This window comes from Chroicocephalus ridibundus, chromosome 14 (genome assembly GCF_963924245.1).
Source record: "Chroicocephalus ridibundus chromosome 14, bChrRid1.1, whole genome shotgun sequence".
Lineage (NCBI taxonomy): Eukaryota > Metazoa > Chordata > Aves > Charadriiformes > Laridae > Chroicocephalus > Chroicocephalus ridibundus.
Genome location: NC_086297.1, coordinates 7,699,632 through 7,717,522, shown reverse-complemented (window position 1 = coordinate 7,717,522; position 17,891 = coordinate 7,699,632). Strand labels below are relative to the sequence as shown.

The 17,891-nt window shown below is 60.3% G+C and overlaps 1 protein-coding gene across 4 annotated transcripts; it reads right to left on the bottom strand.

The window, feature by feature from the left end:
- Positions 1-807: 807 nt before the first annotated feature.
- On the bottom strand, positions 808-17,773 carry RAB37 (RAB37, member RAS oncogene family). 4 transcript variants are annotated; one of them, XM_063352290.1, is made up of 10 exons: positions 17,180-17,773; positions 11,096-11,206; positions 6,643-6,753; positions 4,507-4,548; positions 4,287-4,353; positions 4,148-4,200; positions 3,647-3,712; positions 2,828-2,884; positions 2,487-2,563; positions 808-2,378 (listed from the first exon to the last, which is right to left on the bottom strand). In XM_063352290.1, the coding sequence occupies exons 1-10, from the start codon at positions 17,237-17,239 to the stop codon at positions 2,273-2,275; spliced, it is 750 nt and encodes a 249-aa protein (XP_063208360.1). In that variant the 5' UTR covers positions 17,240-17,773; the 3' UTR covers positions 808-2,272. The 4 variants fall into 4 exon arrangements, with proteins under 4 accessions (XP_063208360.1, XP_063208362.1, XP_063208361.1 ...); XM_063352292.1 differs by lacking the exon at positions 6,643-6,753; XM_063352291.1 differs by lacking the exons at positions 11,096-11,206; positions 17,180-17,773 and adding an exon at positions 8,799-9,011.
- Between the last annotated feature and the right edge of the window lie 118 nt (positions 17,774-17,891).

The window sequence follows — 17,891 nt, the reverse complement described above, 5'->3', positions numbered from 1 at the left end:
GCAAGCGTGTTGCGGTACGGCCCCAGGACAGGGGGGGGGTCCATCGCCTGCAGCATAAACGTGGCACAGCCCTCCCCTTGGCAAGGCGGTTGTGAGCGGCACGGCCCCACAAACCTGTGTGTTTGTGGGGGAGACGGAGAGGGACACTTTTAGGGAACGCTGCCCTAAGTCAGGAAACAAAACCCATCTCTAAGAGGGCTGGTTTGAGCACAGGACCGCGATAAGGAAGAAAAGTGGCAGCAAAGGAAACAGCTGGAGCTGCCTTTTGGGTCCAGCAGAGCCCGGCAGCGCCTGCGGGATGGCAGGGTGCAGGCAGCACCCTCGCACCCCAGCTGCCTCCTCCTGCCAGGGCCCTTTGCAGCTCAGCCTGACGTTAAGGGAGCTCAGGCTGGAGGGGGGAGAAAGCAGAAAAGAGCCAACGTCTGTTTGTGTTGAAGCCATCCAGCATTTTTTTGCAGACATCAGCCAAGCGGCAGCAGCAATGCCATTGGTGGGAAGACAGAGTTATTTGGGGAATGCTGGACTCCGCACCATGAGAACAGCAGGGGAGGAGGTTGGTTTTAATTTAACAGGCCATGTTTACTCATCTCCTCTCACCTTTGGACTGTCTGAAATGTGCAACGAAAGCCCCAGCTGGGAGGAAGGGGCTGTGGGTGCTTCCCCCTCCCCACAGCTGCTCCTGGGACACCCCCAGTCCCGCTGCTCTGCAGCGCCCGGGCGCAGCAGCCTCCCACGTCGCAGACCCGGGGCAGGGATTTCTCACGCAATAAAAAACCAGGCGGATGCAAAGCCTCGAAAATACCCAGCTTTAATGTGTAAACTTGCAAAGAGAGACCTGGGAGCAGAGCAGAGGCGAAGGGGGCAGCGGGGCCGTTGAGAGATGAGCAGCTCAGGCGCAGGGCCAGGCAAGATGCTGTAGGGGACGGATGTGCCGGACAGTCCCCAACTCCTACGTGCAGCAGCGCCATGCCCTCCGCATCAGCTCTTCAGCTACGTAACCAAATATCCACCACCTCACCACCCTCCGTAGTGCTCGGGGGAGCCGGCAGTGTGCTGGGGGTTCAGCAGGGTCAGGCTGAGCACCGGGGATGTGCAGCAACGTGGGGCTCAAGCCTTGCACCCTGTGCCTCGCCGGTGCCCAACGTAGCAGCGTTTGCTGGCTGAAGCATCTCAGGCATCTGCTTTCCAGAGAGTGGGTTTCAGCTGCTATTTGCCAGTGGCAGGAAGAAACTGTTGCATTACATGTGCAGCGAAGGGAGAGAAACCCAGCCCGCCCTGGCACCCGGCAGGCACAGCAGCCCCAGCTACCGCGGGCACCTCCACCCCACCAGCTCCAATCTGCACGAGGCCGGAGATGGTTTTGTCTGGAGGGATTGAAAAGAAAAGTCTTTTCTAGGTTAAAAAAAAAAAAAAGAAAAAAAAGTCTTCAACTCCTGTGGCTACAAGAGGGGGGAAACAAAGGTTTTTACAAATTGCCCTGTGTGTTAGGATTGCCCCAAGCATCACTCGGGCATTCCCAGGGGAGCTTTATTTCTCACGCCAGCCGCAGGGGAAGGGAGCAGGCTTGGCCCAATGCTTCCCCATCCCGGCCATTCCCTCTGGCAGAACTGGGACACAGCGGGGACGTTGCTGCCCTCATGGCAGCAGGAGGATAAAAGCCGACAGCAGCAACCACAGCAGCAAGGAGCCACGGCCGAGCGTGGGCACTGGCTGCACCCGGGCATGGGGCAGCTTGCGGGGCAGAGCTGAGGATCCCTGGAGGGAAACCAGAGTCCAGCAGCTCCAGAAAGGCATGGGGCTGGATTGAGCCCTTCCAGCCAAACGAGAGCAGTGCTGAGAGCTGGGATGGCTGCAGGGGAGGAGGGGGCCAGGGGCTGCATGGGGGTCTTCCATGGCGCACACACGTCCCCTGAGGCCACTCCAAGTGGCCCTCAGCCAGGCGCGGGGCCATATTCTGCATCCTGCTAGGGTGATGGAGGCATCACCTGCTAGGGTGATGGAGGCCAGGTTGGCAGCCACCACAGCGCAGTTATTCCCCCAGTGGCACACAGTAAGCTCCAGGCATTGCCTCGCAGGGCAGCAGGATCCGGCTCCGGGGTGCTGGTGTGGGGGCGATGGCACTCCTTGTGCAGGCTTCGCTCTGCCATATTGTCCTGTCCGTGTTTGGCTTGTCAGAGCCTGGTTCCCTCGGGTGCTCGAGGGCGGGATTGGGCCCCCGCTCTGCCTCCCGCCTGCCTGCGCCCCCGGGGCTGCCGGCTCCTCCTGGCCACTCTCAGGCGAAGGCACAGCAGCTGGATTTCTTCTTCTGCGACTCGATGTAGTCATGGATCTGGAAGCGGGGCTCATCCGACGGCTGTACCGCGCGCTGCTTCAGCTCCCTGGGGTGGTGGGGCTGTGTTATCCGCCCCTGCCCGCTCCAGTGCCAGTGCAGGAGGCGGTGGGGCTGCAGGGGATACTTCCCTTGCCCGGGTCCCCCAGGTACTCACTTGGCAATGGCCAGGAAGGCCAGCTCCACGTTCATGCCTGTCTTGGCACTCGTCTCCATGAAAGGCACACCATACTCCTGCAAAGACAGCACAACCCCATCAGCGCCAGCCCCAAAATGCCCTCCTGTCCCTCCGAATTGTCCCTGTCACCCAGCTGAGGCTTTGGGACAAGGTACCATCCCCTCCCTGCCTTGCCCCAGGTTTTGTGTGCAAGCAGCTGCCACGCCACCCATGCTAGAGCCAGGCACATCTGGGCACCCACCAGAGGAGATGGCATGGATGCATGGGGACCCTGAGTGACAGGCAATTGTCTGGGGAGGCTGCAGCCCGCCATAGCTCACCCTGGCCAGCGATGCTCCATCCTCCGTCCTCACAACCCTCTCACTGCTCACATCAGCCTGCCAAGGGAAGGAAAATGTCATCGCATACCAGGGCTAGCTGGCACCCCGGGGGCATGTGGCAAGCAGGCAGCGTGGGGTGCGCAGGGGGCTGCCAGGAACTGGGGGCATCAGGGACCCAGGAACATCCAGTGCCCAGAGGAGAATCCGAGAGCAGTTGAGCATCTGACACCCGGTGGCATCAAGGATGTGGGGGGCCAACTGGGACATGGGGACCTGGAGCAGCATCCAGTACCTTGAGGCATCCAGGACCCAGGGAGGCTTCTGGTACCCTGCTGGGCACCGAGTACACAGCATCATCCAGGATCCAGGGGGCATGCAGTCCCAGGGGAAAATCCAGTACCCAGTTGGGCATTGGGCACCCGGCAGCATCTGGGGTCACCGGAGAGAATCTGGGACCTGGCTGGGCATCTGGGACTTGGGGCTATCTTAGATCTGGGGGTGCATCCAGGAGCGGGTGGGCATCCCATGTCCAGCAGCATCCCATACCGGCAGCACCCCCTGCGGGAGCCTCAGCCTCCTGCTGCCCCCTACTGGCTGCCGGGGACAACGGTCGCCCCGGCCCCCCCAAACCTCTGGGGTCACCTCTGGGCCTGACTGAGCCCAGGAAGCAGCAGAGCCGGGTGAAGGGCGCAGGCAGGGTGCTCCAGCAGGCAGAGCACCCACTGAGTCCCACCCCTCCACAGCCCAGGGGATGGCAAGGGCAGGGTGGGCACAGCACGGCACAGGACGCTGTGGGGTGAAGGGGGACCCTGCACGCACCTTATTGCCCAGCAGCATGATGACCACGTCCTTCTGGGCGTACTCGTGGATCTCCGTCAGCCAGGCCTGTGGGACAGTGGGGCTGGGTTGGGGTGAGTGGTACCCCCGTCCCTCCCCTCTCAGCCCTGGCACCCCTCCTGGCACGAGGATGGGGAAAACTAAATTTTTTTGGGCATCATTCCAGCATCACAGCCGAACAGTCCTGAAAACGCCCTGTCTCCTGGCTACAGCCCAAGCCTAGACATAGTTCACGTCCATCCCAAACCACTTTTTCTCCCTCCAGCCATTTACCACGTCCTTAAACAAAACTCACCCAGCCGTGCAGCGCCCAGCCAGGCGTCCTGGGGACGAGCTCCCAGCTGGCTGGGTCTGGCTGAAACAGCCAGTGCTTACGTGTAAAACAGGCTTCAAACTGCCCCAAACACCCAGCAAGCCACGCAGGGCACCCCCGACCCCAGTCCCCAGGGAGAAACACGCTCCTGACCGACGGCGGGGACTCACACGGATGTTGTCGAAGGACATCTTGCTGGTGATATCATAGAGCAGGAGCAGGGCTGGAAGGGAAGAGGCAGAGGCATTGCCCCACTGCAGGGATGGGCTGCGGATGGTTTCCCCCGTCCCTGACGGACCCCAAACCCACCTTGGGCATCCCTGTAGTAGGCGTGGGTGACGCTGCGGAAACGCTCCTGTCCTGCCGTGTCCCAGATCTGCCGAGAAGCCGCCCCGGTAAGAGCGGGGAGGGGAAACCCCCTGGCTGGGGATGCCCCCGTGGCTCCCAACCCCACCGGACCACCGCGCTCAGCCTGGGGAGGGTTTCCAGCAACCTGGCTGGGAATTGCTCACCCCCTCCCAAAGCTCACCTGCAACTTCACCTTCACACCGTCCACGGCCACCACTTTGTTCTGCAGGAGAGAAGGAGACCACGTCCATCAGCCCAAAGCACACTTTGGTGTGGGTGCCGGCCAGCCCCCGCGTGGAGCCGGCTGTGCCCCAGCCCCTCGGCTGCTCTCCCCCAGCCAGCGGGATGAAGCCAGGCTGCCCACGGGGCTGGATGTTGAAGCCTCATTGCTTCAACCCCAGTCCTGCTGGGGGGGCTGCGATGCTGCGTGGTGGCTACAGGGACATCCCAGAGCAGCATCCCCCCCATGCCAGGGTGGAAAATGGCAGAATCAGGCCCTGGTGGAGACAGGACAGCAAGATCCCAGCCTGCTTTGGAGCCGGTGCCTCGCTCATCTCCTACAGCCAGCACTGCTGTCCTGTGGCTCGCAACTCCCCTAATAAGCTGGCTAAAGATGCGGGCTGTCCCACAAAGCCCGGGGACACCGGCCCGCTCTGGCTTGTGCCAGGTAGCCCTGGGCTTGCAGCAGCCCTGCCCACGTGACCAGGGGAAGTTCGGCAGAGCCGGGGAAGTGGGGAGGTTTTGCATGAACTACATGCAAATGTGCATCTATTAATAACATCTTGGCATGCTTTTTTGTTTGCCTGCCATAAAGCCCTGACCCTTTGCCAGGATTCCTTTGCTCCATGTGCCAAAGGAACCACCGCTGCCCTAAAAATTTGGGCTATTTGCAGAAATTAAGGCTTTTGGGTGCTGCAAGCTGCCTGGGGATGCTCAGCAGGTGATGCGGGGTGTCCAGCTCAGGTTTTCTTGCTGGTGGGAGCTTTGCTTGACCCTTAAAGGTGGTTGCACACACTGAGCTGAGGTTGCAGGTAGCACACAGGTTTACCCAGCATGGCAGGAGGAAATCTCCTGGGCCATAGTGGTTTACAGCCAGGCAGCTGGGCTGGGACTGGGGAAGGGAAGAGGAATTTTCAAGTGAGTGAGGAAGGCAGTTATCAGGGCTCCAAGCAATTGCTGTACCCAACTCAGAAGCTCAGGGACTTCTCTCCAGAGGCCAGAAGAAAGAAAAGCAGGAGTTACTGAAGGGCTATTTTAAGCCTCTTAAAGAATCGTACTTGGAGGGATGAGTCTGGAAAGAGAAGACCCCTATAAATAATTTCCTTGCCTGGAATTGTTTGAAATGGAAATTCAGGCCATGCGAAGATGACAAAAACTGAGAAAATGGGTTGAATAAAACAAAAACATGCCCTAGGAGACTGGAAATTACCTACCATGGGCTGCTGGAGGGGACACCTGCACAAGGTAGAGCAGGTATGTACGAGCTGGCAACACCCCTGGGGCCACCATCGTTGAGCCCAGCAGTGGGACATGGCAGATTTTCCTTCTTTCATGATTTTATTGGAAGGACAGGCCACAAGACCCCTCCAAAGCAAGCAAACCCACAGCCCTCTCCCCCAGCCCTGGTTTACCAACGACCCCCCAGCTCCCCCCTGCAAGCCAAGAGCAGCCCAGGCAGCAAAGGCGGCAGAAAAGCAGAGCCGCGGCCGCTGCGGAGGCAGAGGAAGCGCCGACCGCACTCGACACGTGTCGGCAGCCGTGGGCAGAGCCCTGCCTGGGGACATCCCCGTGACTTCCAGCCTGATGAAACGCCGCTCTGCCCTGTGCTGCAAACAGCTCTGCCTGCCCGTGCATCCCCAGAGAGACCCTGCAGCTGAAATTTCGGTGAACAGAGAGCAGCAGGAGGGTTTAAATGGGATCCAGTGACCTTAACAACTCCTCGTCAGCCAGTTTCACCCCTTTCAAGGCACAAAATTACAGCAACCAGTGTTTGTCCCCGCCAGCCGTTGGCCTCAGCCCGCACAGTGGAGCATGCTGGCCATCCACCGCACGCACCCAGCCCACGCACCCAGCTGGGATGAGCTAAACCAAGGCTTTTTGCTGATTTAAATGCAAGAGGTGACATCCCCAGTGGGCTCTTCTGTCTGCTATTGCTCTCCCAGGGAGAGGTGGAAGGGTTTCAGCAAGTGCCTGCAGCTGGTTGGGAGATTATTTGGGGTGCAGAGGCTGGAAACCCCTATCGCCCCTTCCCTGCACCTCGTCCTGGCCAAGGTGTGGGTCAGGGCAGGCGAGGGGCTGGCAGCTGTGGTGGTCTCACCCGGAAATCTATGCCCACGGTGGCTATGAACGTCCCGGAGAGAAAGGCCCCGTCTTTGAACTGGAGCAGGAAGCAGGTTTTCCCCACGCCCGAGTCTCCAAGTAACATCACCTGCAAGATGGGCGCAGGGAGAGGTGTCAGCAGGACAGGGAGGGGGGCAGCATCCCTGGGTGGTGCTGAGCCTCCCCCCCCCCAATTCCTTGAGTCCCTCTGTTTCTTTCCCTGGGGCTGGTCCTGGAGGGTCTGGGGAGCCCCATGAGGGCTGGGGGTGGGATGAGACCCCCGAGGGCACAGCCAAGCGATGCCGCAGGGCAGCGGAGCAGCCCCCAGCCACAGGAGAGGGGGAGAGCAGAACAGGAGAGCTGGTGGGAAAGCAGGTACCTCGGCAAGAAGAGATGGCTCCTGGCCGACTCCCAGCCCAGGAGGCTCCTGGGGAACCAGCCGCGGCTCCGGGACATGTGGAGCCACCTCCGCCCACATTTTGCCCCCGGCCTGGGTGTGTCCAGCCCAAGGGCTGATGCATGGCTTGGGCAAACCCCGCCGTGTCCGGGACTTTCGCCCTGTCAGTGCCCAGGGCCCTGCCTGCTGCAGACACCAAAGCAAATATGGTGCCTTTTCCCCTCCTGCTAAGCAAACAGGCTTAGCCCAGGCTCCCCAGCCACCCTGGCACCGCCGGACCTGGGCAGGCAGCAGCCAGGACCAATGCTGGTCTTGGAAAGCACAGCCTTACCCGACACCCTGATGCTGGGATCTCCTCCCTCCTTGCCAGCAGCAGTCCTTTACTGCCCGGAAATAATTAACCTGACGCTGACTGCATCTACCCATTGCCTAAAAATGGCAGTGAACAGGACTCCAGCAAGAAGGTCCATCCCCGCAAGCCCACCCTGCCGGGATGCTGGAGCCTGTAAAGCAAACCCCCACAGCCCAGCTGTCCCTGGGCAGGGTGAATGCCGTGAGCCCCATGGCCACCCTCCGCAGGGATGGCACAGCAAATGCCCTGTGGGCCAGCACAGCCAGAACTGGGGGCTGGAACTCCTGCCAGTTCACGCTTTGCTCGTCAAAATCCTCCCCCAGGACACCCCTGCCCAGCCCAGGCTGGGAACACCACCCAGTTCTGCCACCACCTCGCTCCAGATCAAGCTGGCAACTGATTTCCTCCCTCTAACACAAAAATCTCCCTCCAGTGTCAGCTGTGGAAAGGAGTCAGAGCAGAGACGATAAAGGGGAGGGAATAAAATCAGTTTCGGGAAGGTGGCAGCACACGGGACTGCTTGGGAGCCGGCTCAGCAAGGCGGGGGGAGGTCTCAGGGCTGGCACCATCAGCGCTGGACTCAGCCTGGGGCCGCGTATGAAATTTTTCGGGTAAAAAGTTCATCTACCCTGTGCATCCCCTGCGCCGCTGGGGAAAGGAGGGAGCTTCCCCGGGGCAATCCTTGGCCAAGCTGGGCTGGGGAAGACGGGGGCACTTGGAGAGGACGGTTCCCACCCCGATATCTGGCAGGGGCGCGGGGGTGTTTGCAGTGTGGGGGGCTGCAGGCTGGGTGTGGGGCCCTGGGCTGGCTCGGGTCTGGGGCACACACCTGCCCCCCTCCCCAGTGCCCTTGGGCTGCAGTGACAGGCTGGATGGGGTCTTGCTTTCCCTGTCCTGTATCATGGGGGGCACCACTGTCCCGGCTGGCAGGAGCCCCCCTTGCCTGGAGAAGGGCAGGGCGGACTTTCAGATGGCAGAGCTTGGCCGTGCCCCCCCACCCTCCAGGAATTCCCACTGCCCACCAAGACAAGAGCCCTGAAAGCCCTATTCCTGCAGCTGGGCCACCGGGACCGGGACCCCCATTGCCACTTCGGGGCAGGGACACACCCGGGACAAAGACCTGCCCCCCCGCCCCTGGAGCAGGGACCCCCCCCAACCCCGGGGCAAGGGCGGTCAGGGCTGGGGGGGGGCTCCGCTGGGACCACCGCCTCCTCCCCCTTCCCCTTCCCCGGCCCGCAGCCGCTTCCTGGGCGCGATCGCAGCAGCGGAGGAAGCGAGCGGCCCCGGCCCCCGCCCCCCCCCGGATCCCTCCCGGTCTCCCCCGGGCTGGGGGGCGACCCCAACCTCCACCTGCAGCGGGGCTGGGGGCGTCCATCCCTGCTCCGCACCCCGCGCCGCCTCCCACCTTGCCGGCCAGCTCGTAGTCCTGGGGCAGCGCCGGAGGGACCCTGCTCCCCGCCGGGGTATCCCCGCTCCCCGCCGGGGGGGTCCCGCTCCCCGCCGCCCCGCCGGGGCCGCTCATGATGCTTCCGAGCGGAGCCGCCGAGAAGCGGCGCCGCGGGGCCAGCGGGAGTCACGGCCCCACCCGGCCCGCCTTCCTCCTCCTCTTCCTCCTCCTCCCCGGCCAATGCCACCCCCAAGGCTGTGCCCCGGCTGCCTCCCTGCCCGGCCTGACCCCGAGATGAGGAAGAGGAGGCTCAGGGCTGGAAACCTTCCCCCCAACACCCCTACGCTGGGGACCCCAGGTGCTTGGGTTCACAGGGGCTCGGTGGCACCGGACTGCAGGCAGAGCTCTGGCATGTCCCTCTGGACACACGGATGGGGAGAGGAGGAACCGCTCACCCCACAAATGAACAGCCCCCCATCCACCATGGGGTGCAGGGATGGAGACCCCAGTGCTGCCGAATCACCCCTGGCCACACCAGGTCAGTGGGGACAGCAGGGACACCAGCTCCCACTGCCAGCCCACCAGCCCACCCGAGGGTGGGGGGTTTGCCCCATCTGCTGCAGCCCCGACGGCTGCCGAGCTGGGCCCCAGGTTAGCCCCAAGGCACAGAGAAGCCGGGAAGAAACTAGAAGCAGCGGCCGTTAGCCGGAAGCCGCGCGCTGCGGCGAGCCGGTTCAGCGGCGCCTGCGTCTCAGCCGGGATGGCTGCCAGGGCTCCCGCTCCCGCAGCAGCTCACAGCCCCCAGCATCCTACGCCGGCGGTTGGGGCCCAACTCATAGCGCGCTTCATTTGGGAAAAGTCCAAGTGTGGGAATGTGGGAGAAGTCCCGGGAAAGAGCCAGGGATGTTGTGTCACCCAAAAACTCACTCCACAAAATCCCCTCCAGGTCCATGCACTATGGCTGCTCAGGGTTTTCAGGCACCACCCCACGGACAGGAGCCCTCAGCCTCCTCTGATTTATTTTCCCTGGGATACCCAGCCCGTCACCCCCATGCTGGGGCTAATCTCAGTGCAAACCCCCCAGCCCCGCTCAGGCTTCTGGGATTCAGGCGTGTGGAGCTCCAGCGCAGAGCTGTGCCCCTCGGAATAAGGCCGCGGGTGGGTGTAAGGCCACACATGGCCCTGGGAGGTCCGATGGCAGAGATGCCCCCTGCCATGGCACCCACCTCCGCACCTTCCCCGGCTGCCTGCTCCCACTCCAGCCAAGCCTTCCTCTGCCCCTTGGGAAAGGGAACCTGTATTTCCAGTCCCGTAACTGCACTCAGACCACGCTGGGGGATTTATAGTTTATATATGCTTTTTGGCAGGAAAGTGCCCAGAGCTGGAGGCACTCGGAGTTCCTGGAAGCTGCTGAACTCCCCTGCAGCTTGCTGGGGAGCGGGGCTGGAAGGATATGGCAAACCGTGCTAGTGCTCACGGAGTTGCCTCGGCAGGAAAAACGCCTGGCTGAGCATCACCTCCACTCGCTGTCATTTGCTGCAGGACAAACGAGGCAGCCGGGAGCTGGCAAAGGTCGGGAGCACGGCTGAGCCTCCTCTGCCTGCCCAGGGCTCAGCACTCCTGCGGTGTTGGCTCTGGGCTGCTTGGCCCCGGACTCCTCATGCCAGTACCATGTGTTTCCCTGCTTCCTTGGCCTGGACTAGAGAGAAAATCCCCGTGGCTAATAGCCTCTAGCTGAGCCCCGGCCTCACCACAGCTGCTGGAGGGATGCCGGTCTCACTGTGCGGTGAGGTCCCAAGTGCTGTCTCTGTCCTGGGCTCCGCTGGGAGAGGGGACGCACGTGCTGGAGCCACTTGCTGGCCCCATGGCAGCTCTGCAAATAGCACTGGACGGTGGCCGAGTGCTTTTCCCAGGCACTGCCACCATCTGCCTGACTTCTTGCGAGGGCCCCGGGCCACACAGGCAGGACACAGGCTGGCTTGTCCCCAGGAGAACCGGGCTGCTCTGAAGGCAGCTTTCCGGGTGCAATGCAAAGGGCTTTGCTCAGGCACGGCCCCACCATGGGTTTTGCGACATGAAGCCTCATCCATCCTCCTTCCCCCGCCAGCAGCCTGAAGCGTTGCAGGCCCTCAGCTTGCTGTCAAGCACACAGCCAAACCGGGCCCCTCATCCAGCAGCAAAGCAAATTCTCCCAATTCTTTGTGCTTAGCACCGCTTAGAATCATAGAACCATAGATTGTGATTACCCAAGTAAAACTGGTCCCACAAGGGTGAGGGAGGCTACACAGCCCAGGGACGTGGGACTGGGCTCTTACCGTAAATCCAATGCCCACGGTGGCAGAGAAGGAGCCAGGAATGAACTTGCCCTGGTCAAACTGGACCAGCAGAGACGTCTTCCCCACACCGCTGTCTCCGACCAGGATCGTCTGCAAGGACCGGGTAAAGAGGCATCAGCGTGCGGAAGCAAGTGATGCCTGAGCTAGCAAGGACAGCGTGCGGTCGGGGGGCAGGCATTTGGGGAGGGGATGCCGGGCTTGCAGCAGTGAATAGGGCAGGATCTGGAGGGACCAGCCCAGCCCCAGCCCATGGCAGAGCTGAGCCCCGTGGCACAACTCCACTGCACAGCCCCGCTTGGCAGCAGATTGTCCCCACAGGCTGCCAGCGCCATGGCCAGATGGCTGGTCCTGCTGCTTCCTGTCCTTTGCTGTCACCTTTGGTCCTGTCGCCTGCTCAGGGAGGAATTTCCACCTCTCTGACCATCTCTGTAGTAAATGAAACATGTCCCGGGATGAGTCCTGGGCCCGAGCCCTGCTGTGCCCTCTCCGAGAGCAGAGGGGTGGAAGAGAAAGCAAAGCACATCCCATCATGGACAGCGAGCAGGAGAGATGCTCCTGCCCCAGCTCAGGAAGCTGCCGAGCAGAGGCAGCCTTAGCTCACACAGCCCTGGCAGAAAATCTCTTTGCAAGGACTTTGGCGGCACTGGATTAGGTCCAAAACCGTTTAAAAAAGACATTGTCTCCCGCAGCTGCTGCACACAGCCACTGCCAGAGCCACGCAGCCTCTCCGGGGCACCGGGCTGTCTTCAAGCTGCATCAACACCATGGACCCACAGTGCTCCCCTCTGGCAGGGCGCTGGGTTTGAAGTCATGGAGCCTCTCTGTCTCTCCAGCCCTGTGTGGGAAGCCCCAAGGCTCCCCCACAGGGAGCAGAGCTTGCGTCCCCCAGCAGAAGGGACGAGGGAGCCACGCAGGTGTTGGAGCTGGGGCATTGCCAGCGCCTCCCATGGCCCTGGCACCCACACCGTATGCCTGGGGAGCCCATTCTCCTTTCTGCTCCTGCCTGCGTTCCTCCAAACCCCCAGACGAAGGGAGACCAACAGTGCAAATGCAAACCCCTCCCTCCCCTTTCTGCTGCTATTTGGGTTCTGTTGACAGAGCCACCAGCACAAACATTCCCATCCTTTCAGGAAACCGAGGCACTTTCAACCCTTTCGCAGGGACACAAGTTAAAATAAACATTCTGCTGACCGGCTTCTTGCTCAGAAGTGGTCTTGGCTCCGCCTTTCAGGACATGGGTGTTCCTGTAGCTGCAGCCCTGGTGAGCACGGACCCGGGGGTTCAGGGCAGGGCAGTGTCCTCCTGTCACTGGTCCCTCTGCCACCCCTGAGCCAGCAAGGTGCTGGGACTGAACCTCCCCACTCTCTGCCTCCACCTGTGCCACACTTTGCTGCATTATTTTTTCCCCCTTTGTTTGTGTTTAGATCAATGCAGCTCCAGTGGTCCTGCTCCACCCCAGGACACCGCAGCCCTTCGTTCTCACCCTGCGTGACATCGCAAAGGTCACTTTTCATCTGCCAAATGGGATCTGTTGCTTCGGCGTCTTCCCAATGGCCAGGGGAACCTCTACACTTGGCCAGTCTCATCTCTCCATCACCTCCTCTGCACCCAGGGTCCCCGGGGTGAAACCCAGCCTGGCATCACCTCAGGCACTGCACATACCCCCTGGTGAAGCGCAGGGCAGGTGAGCTGGAGGAACATGTTTAGTCAAGTGCCCGAACAGTCCTGACAGATCAAGACCTGATTTTGTGCCCCAGGAGGCCGTGGGGAAACCAGCCACCAGGCACAGGCCACAGCACCTGGCACCATGGTTCCTGCCACCCCACAGGCCCCAAAGGGGTGGGATGAAACCAAAAGCCAAGGAGCTGGAGGACCACAAACAAAGCAGGAACATGGACTGGCAGGAGACCAGCATCCTGCCTTGCATAAATCACCGCACCACAACCTGCCTGGAGCCTGTTAACGCCGATACGCTTCAGTGAAACGCTCGCTTCGGTGAATCAGCGTTTTCCCTTGGAAAAAAACATCCCAAACCCCAAATGTCTCCTGGGAAAAGCCTGACCTGCTGAGTGGAGCTGTTGGCAGGATGGAGCCCTGCACCTTCGCAGGGCTGAGAGGCAGCAACACGTGGCCAGACCCACAGCTGGAGATTTCTCCCTACTTCCTAACTAGACACCAGGCTCTTTGCGGGTCGGTTGTACATTCAGAGCAGCCTCGTGGGCTGGGAGCCTGCACAGGAGCTGGGGGGATGTTGGGAGGCAGAAATCTCCGGGTGAAACCCTTGAGCATAGGTTAGAGGAGCTGGGTCACCCCTTTCCTGGGGAGAATTTCCCTTCCCAGGCTCCCCTTGGCTTTGCCCTGGGGTCCAGGCACGTTCCCCATGCAGAGAGCAGGATCTGCCCCGGAGCAGCCACACAGGGAAATACACCAAGAGTTCATTACTGTGGGGCTCCTGCACCCCAGTGTTGCATTTTTTGGTGCTACACAGTAATCCCAGGTAAAATACTGGTGCTGGGAGGTGCAACAAGATCAGCTGCACCCTGCAGCACTGTCTTTGGGAACAGTTAATGCAGAGAATGGCATTAATTATGGAGGCAAGAGAGCTGGCTGGAAAGAGCACCAGAAAGCCTCCAGAGCCCAGGATTTACAGAAGAACATGTATAAAAGGCAGACTCCCCTATCAATAATTTAATTGGGATTTATAATAGAGACAACTCATGAATTGCTTCATGACTTAATAATAATAATAGTAAAAGCTGGCCTGAATCAGCCAAGAGACTTTCTTAATGACTTTCAGAAAAGCTCACGGGCTCTGTGGAGGTACTGCATGGTGGAAACGACCATGGCCTTCCTGGCTACAAAATAAACATAAAAGAAGAATAAAAACCCCACCGTGGAGTGGATGTGGCTAGCCAGCTGTCGAAACATCAGGTTGGACATGCCTGAGTCATGGTAGCATGAAGCTTGCTAGCAACGAAGCTTCTTACCTGCCCTGCCTCTCGCCAGCACCCTCGGCCACAGCCCGGCCTCCCCAGCCACCCCCTCAGCACCCTGGGTTTTCCAAGGGGTTTTCCTTCGCCTGGAAAACTTTGGCCAAAAAGTTCAGAGATTCCTTTTGGTGCTGCAGTTCCTCTGTGCACAGCGGCGTGGGGTTGGAGGGATGCTTTGCTGGGGTGTATACACAAATGGGCTGGCCAAGATCGGGAGACCTGCTTGGTGACAGTCCCAAAGCACCGCTTCTGAGCCCCAGCATAATCAAAGCAATTCTTGCTTCCAGCTAAAGGAAATTATTTCCACTGGGTGGGCAGAGTAACCCCACTTCCCCACCACCCCACAGCTTGCCTGCTTCACGGACCCAGCAGAAAAGTGGGCACAGCCCCGAGCAGACCTGTCTGCCAGCTCTGCCTTAGTGAAAGAACAAATATCCCTCCCCACACCTCAAATTAGGGGCTTTGGACTAATTCAGACCTAGAGAAAACACCTCCCATCAAAATCGCTGCTGGCTTGGTATAGGTTGCACAGATAAGGCAGAGTGATGGGGCAATGAAGGCAAATCCACCCAGATCTTCCCTACCCGTGCTGGCAGCCAGCGAGCAAAGGAGATATTTTGGTCTAACGTGCCTAGGGAAGAGAAGTTTTCACAGCTGTCAAGGCAGCATAGGGAGGTGATTGCTGCATTTCCAGTGCCAGCCAAGCAGGAGGAGATCTGGCACAGCACGTGTGGGTTGAGGTTATCTTCCCAGTTCATTTTTGAGCATTAGCATGTGGTAGGGGGACCTGAGATAAATGTAGCTAGTAGGAGCCTGATGGGGTAAAACCCCAGTCCTGGGGGGTGCAGGGAGGGAAGAGGTGCCCTCTGTGGGCTCTGATGCTGCTCTCAGAGAGTTGCTGAAGCCCCAAACCCAAAGGTTTGCTCTCAGGTCAGCAGGAATTATTGCAGTAAATTGTGGCAATCGTGTACGTGCACCCCAGCACAGCTGCCTGCAGAGCTCAGCCAGGACACAGCCGTGGGAGATGGCTGAGAGTGAAGCTGCGGCTGCTTTCGGCCCCTCGTCACCCCGCTCTCACGGTCTCTCAGGGATGCATTACACAGACTTATTTTTACCTGCTCTATATACAAAATTGCGCTGCCTCTTCTGTGCTCCAGGTCAACTTGTATGCTGCTGGATGCTGCCTCAAGCTGTCCTGTGCCACAGGGACACATCAGGGCTGTCTGCACCCTGCCCAGGTGCTGTTTTACCATGGCCAAGTCCCTTACACTGGCTCGAGCCAGAGCCCAGGGCCCTCTGCCAGCCCCACTGGGCCCTTGCCCTGGCACAGGCTGTATTTCAGCCTTGTAGACATGAGCTCTAGGGCTGCACATCAAACAAAAACTGGCTCAGATCTCACAGGGGATCCCTGTTAGCAAAACCCCTGCTAGCACCTTGGATCAACAGCACTGCAGGGGGACATCCCTCTCCCCTGGGGCTTGTTCCAGCTAAATGGTTCCAAGCATGCAAGGGGAGGAAGACCTATTTGTCAATGAGTTAAAACACCTGAAAGCAGAATACATCATTTTGGGCCAAATGAAACTTTTCTGGAACAGCCCAGAACAAACCTCTGCTGTTTCTGCTTTGATTTGCTCCTAGCCTGTTTCCTCCCCTGACCTGAGTTTAGCCACCAACCAGAAATCACTTAACCTTTGCCTCCAGAGCACAAAGCTCTCTCAGGATTTCTCAGCACATCTGAAATGTGATTCCTTGCTCAGAAACGAGATCTAGAGAGGTATTTACTGCCTCATATCCCTGAAGTGAGAGCAGGCTTTTTTCTGCAAGACAAGCAACCCAGCCAGGAGTGGCAGCAAAATACCAAGGGAAACAGCAGGAGAACATGGGACTGGGATGGTTATTTCCCTGGGCAGCTCTTCTGCCTAGAGGCTCATTTCCAGCAATGTTGCTCCTTTACTGCAGCAGCTCATTGCTGGAGAAGAGAGAGTTAAGGCTTTGCAAAGAATCAAAGTTTCTTGAGTCATCCCTGGAGGCATGTCCTACGTACTCGGTGTACAACAGAAATGAGACTTGGTAGTAATTGATATTTTCCTGCTAATCAAGGGCTGGGCATTTTGCCCTGAGTAGAGTAGGATGCAAAATAGACTGGGATTTGTGAAGAGGGATGCACACAACCCCAGCCCTTTCCCCTGCCCTCCTCTGCCCCTGCTTTGCCCCTGTTCCCCAGGGGTGTTGGTCCCTGCACAGTCACCGGGGACTGCAGCAAAGCTGTGTGAGGACAGCAGGAAGGAGTGATGGGTGGATCTGGCAGAGACCAGCATCTTCTCCATGTCTCCTGGAGTTGCAGGGCAGTGTCTGACTGCAGGGAGCAAAAGCCGTGCTCCAGCAGAGCCTGCAGCAGAGCCTGAGCCACCCAGGTCTTGTGGGGACAGCAGCAGCCCTGGCCACCCTCCATCCAATGTGGAGTTACAAAACGCAGTCCCAGGGACCCCGCAGAAGAGAAGTATTTTAAAGCAAAAAGGGCAGGAATGGACATCTCTTGGGACACCGCTAATTCATGGCAGCGAAGTCTCAGGTCCTTAGAATGGCTCTGTCAAAGAGAGCTCTGGGGTGCAGTTCCCCCGCTCCGACCCCCTGAAGGGTGCACAGGACAGCAGGAGCGGATGGACGCCAGCTGCAGGCTTTGATGTGGGGCTGGCCCCTTTCCAGCTCTCCTGCCTGCTTTGCTTTGCAAACAAACCCGATCCTGCTGCCCCCCTCCCCACAAGTCACCCGGGAGGTGGCAGTGACCGGGGCTGGGACCGAGCCCTCGGGTTGCCCAGCACCGCTCGCCGCGGGGCGAGGGGGGCGAAAGAGCTGCAGCCGCACCCCCACCCGCCAGGATTGGGGGTGGCTGGTGGACCTCACTGGGAGAAGAGGAGCGAGCAGGGGAGAGGGACAGAGTTCTCTGGGGAGGTTCAAGCAGGCGCCCGACCGGCAATTCCCCTCCCGCCGCCCCGGCAACACCCCCCCGCAGTTTGCGGCCCCCCTCCCCGCTTCCTCCTCTCTCCAAGCATCGCCGCTGCCCCAGCCCTACCTTGTGCAGCAGGGACTCGTTGTAGCCAGCCCCCCCCGAGCCGGCGGCGTGGGTCTGCATGGCCGGGGTGCATGGGCCGCCTCCGGCCGCCGGGGGAACCGGGCCGGGCCGGGCCGGGCCTCTCCTGCAGCACCGCGGACAGCGCTCGGCTCCGCCTTCAGCACCGCGGACAGCGCCCGGCCCCCCCTCCGCCCGGTGGGGTCCCGTTAGGCCGGCCCGGCCCAGCACGGTTTGGTTCGGTCCGGTTGGGTTCTATTCGGCACGGCCCGGTTCGGCTCGGTCCGGTCTCGATCCCCCGCAGGACAGCAGAGCGGTGCCTGGCTCCACGCCGTCGCCGTGCCTGCCCGGCTCGCAGGGTTCCCCCGCCCGGAGGAGGAGGAAGAGGGGAGTGAAGGCTGGTCCCGCCTGGGGGCGGGGAGGCCGTGAGAGCTCTTCTTCACGCAGGCAGTGTCCGTGGCAGCTTCCACACAACCGTTGGTCCCTCTCCAACTCCCCCCCGCCAACTCCGTCTGCCGCGATAGAAGCTCTCCCCCCGGGTCTGCAAAGAGCCCGGCGCTCCTTGCTCTCACCACCGGGAAAAGCAGCCCTTCCTTGCGGGAGGCGTCCACAGGACACAGTCAGGTGGGGCTGGAAGGCAGCCCTGGGCGGGGAGGTTTCCTGCTGCCAGCTCCGATCAGTTGCTGAGTTGAGAGCACAAAGCCAGGTCTGCTGT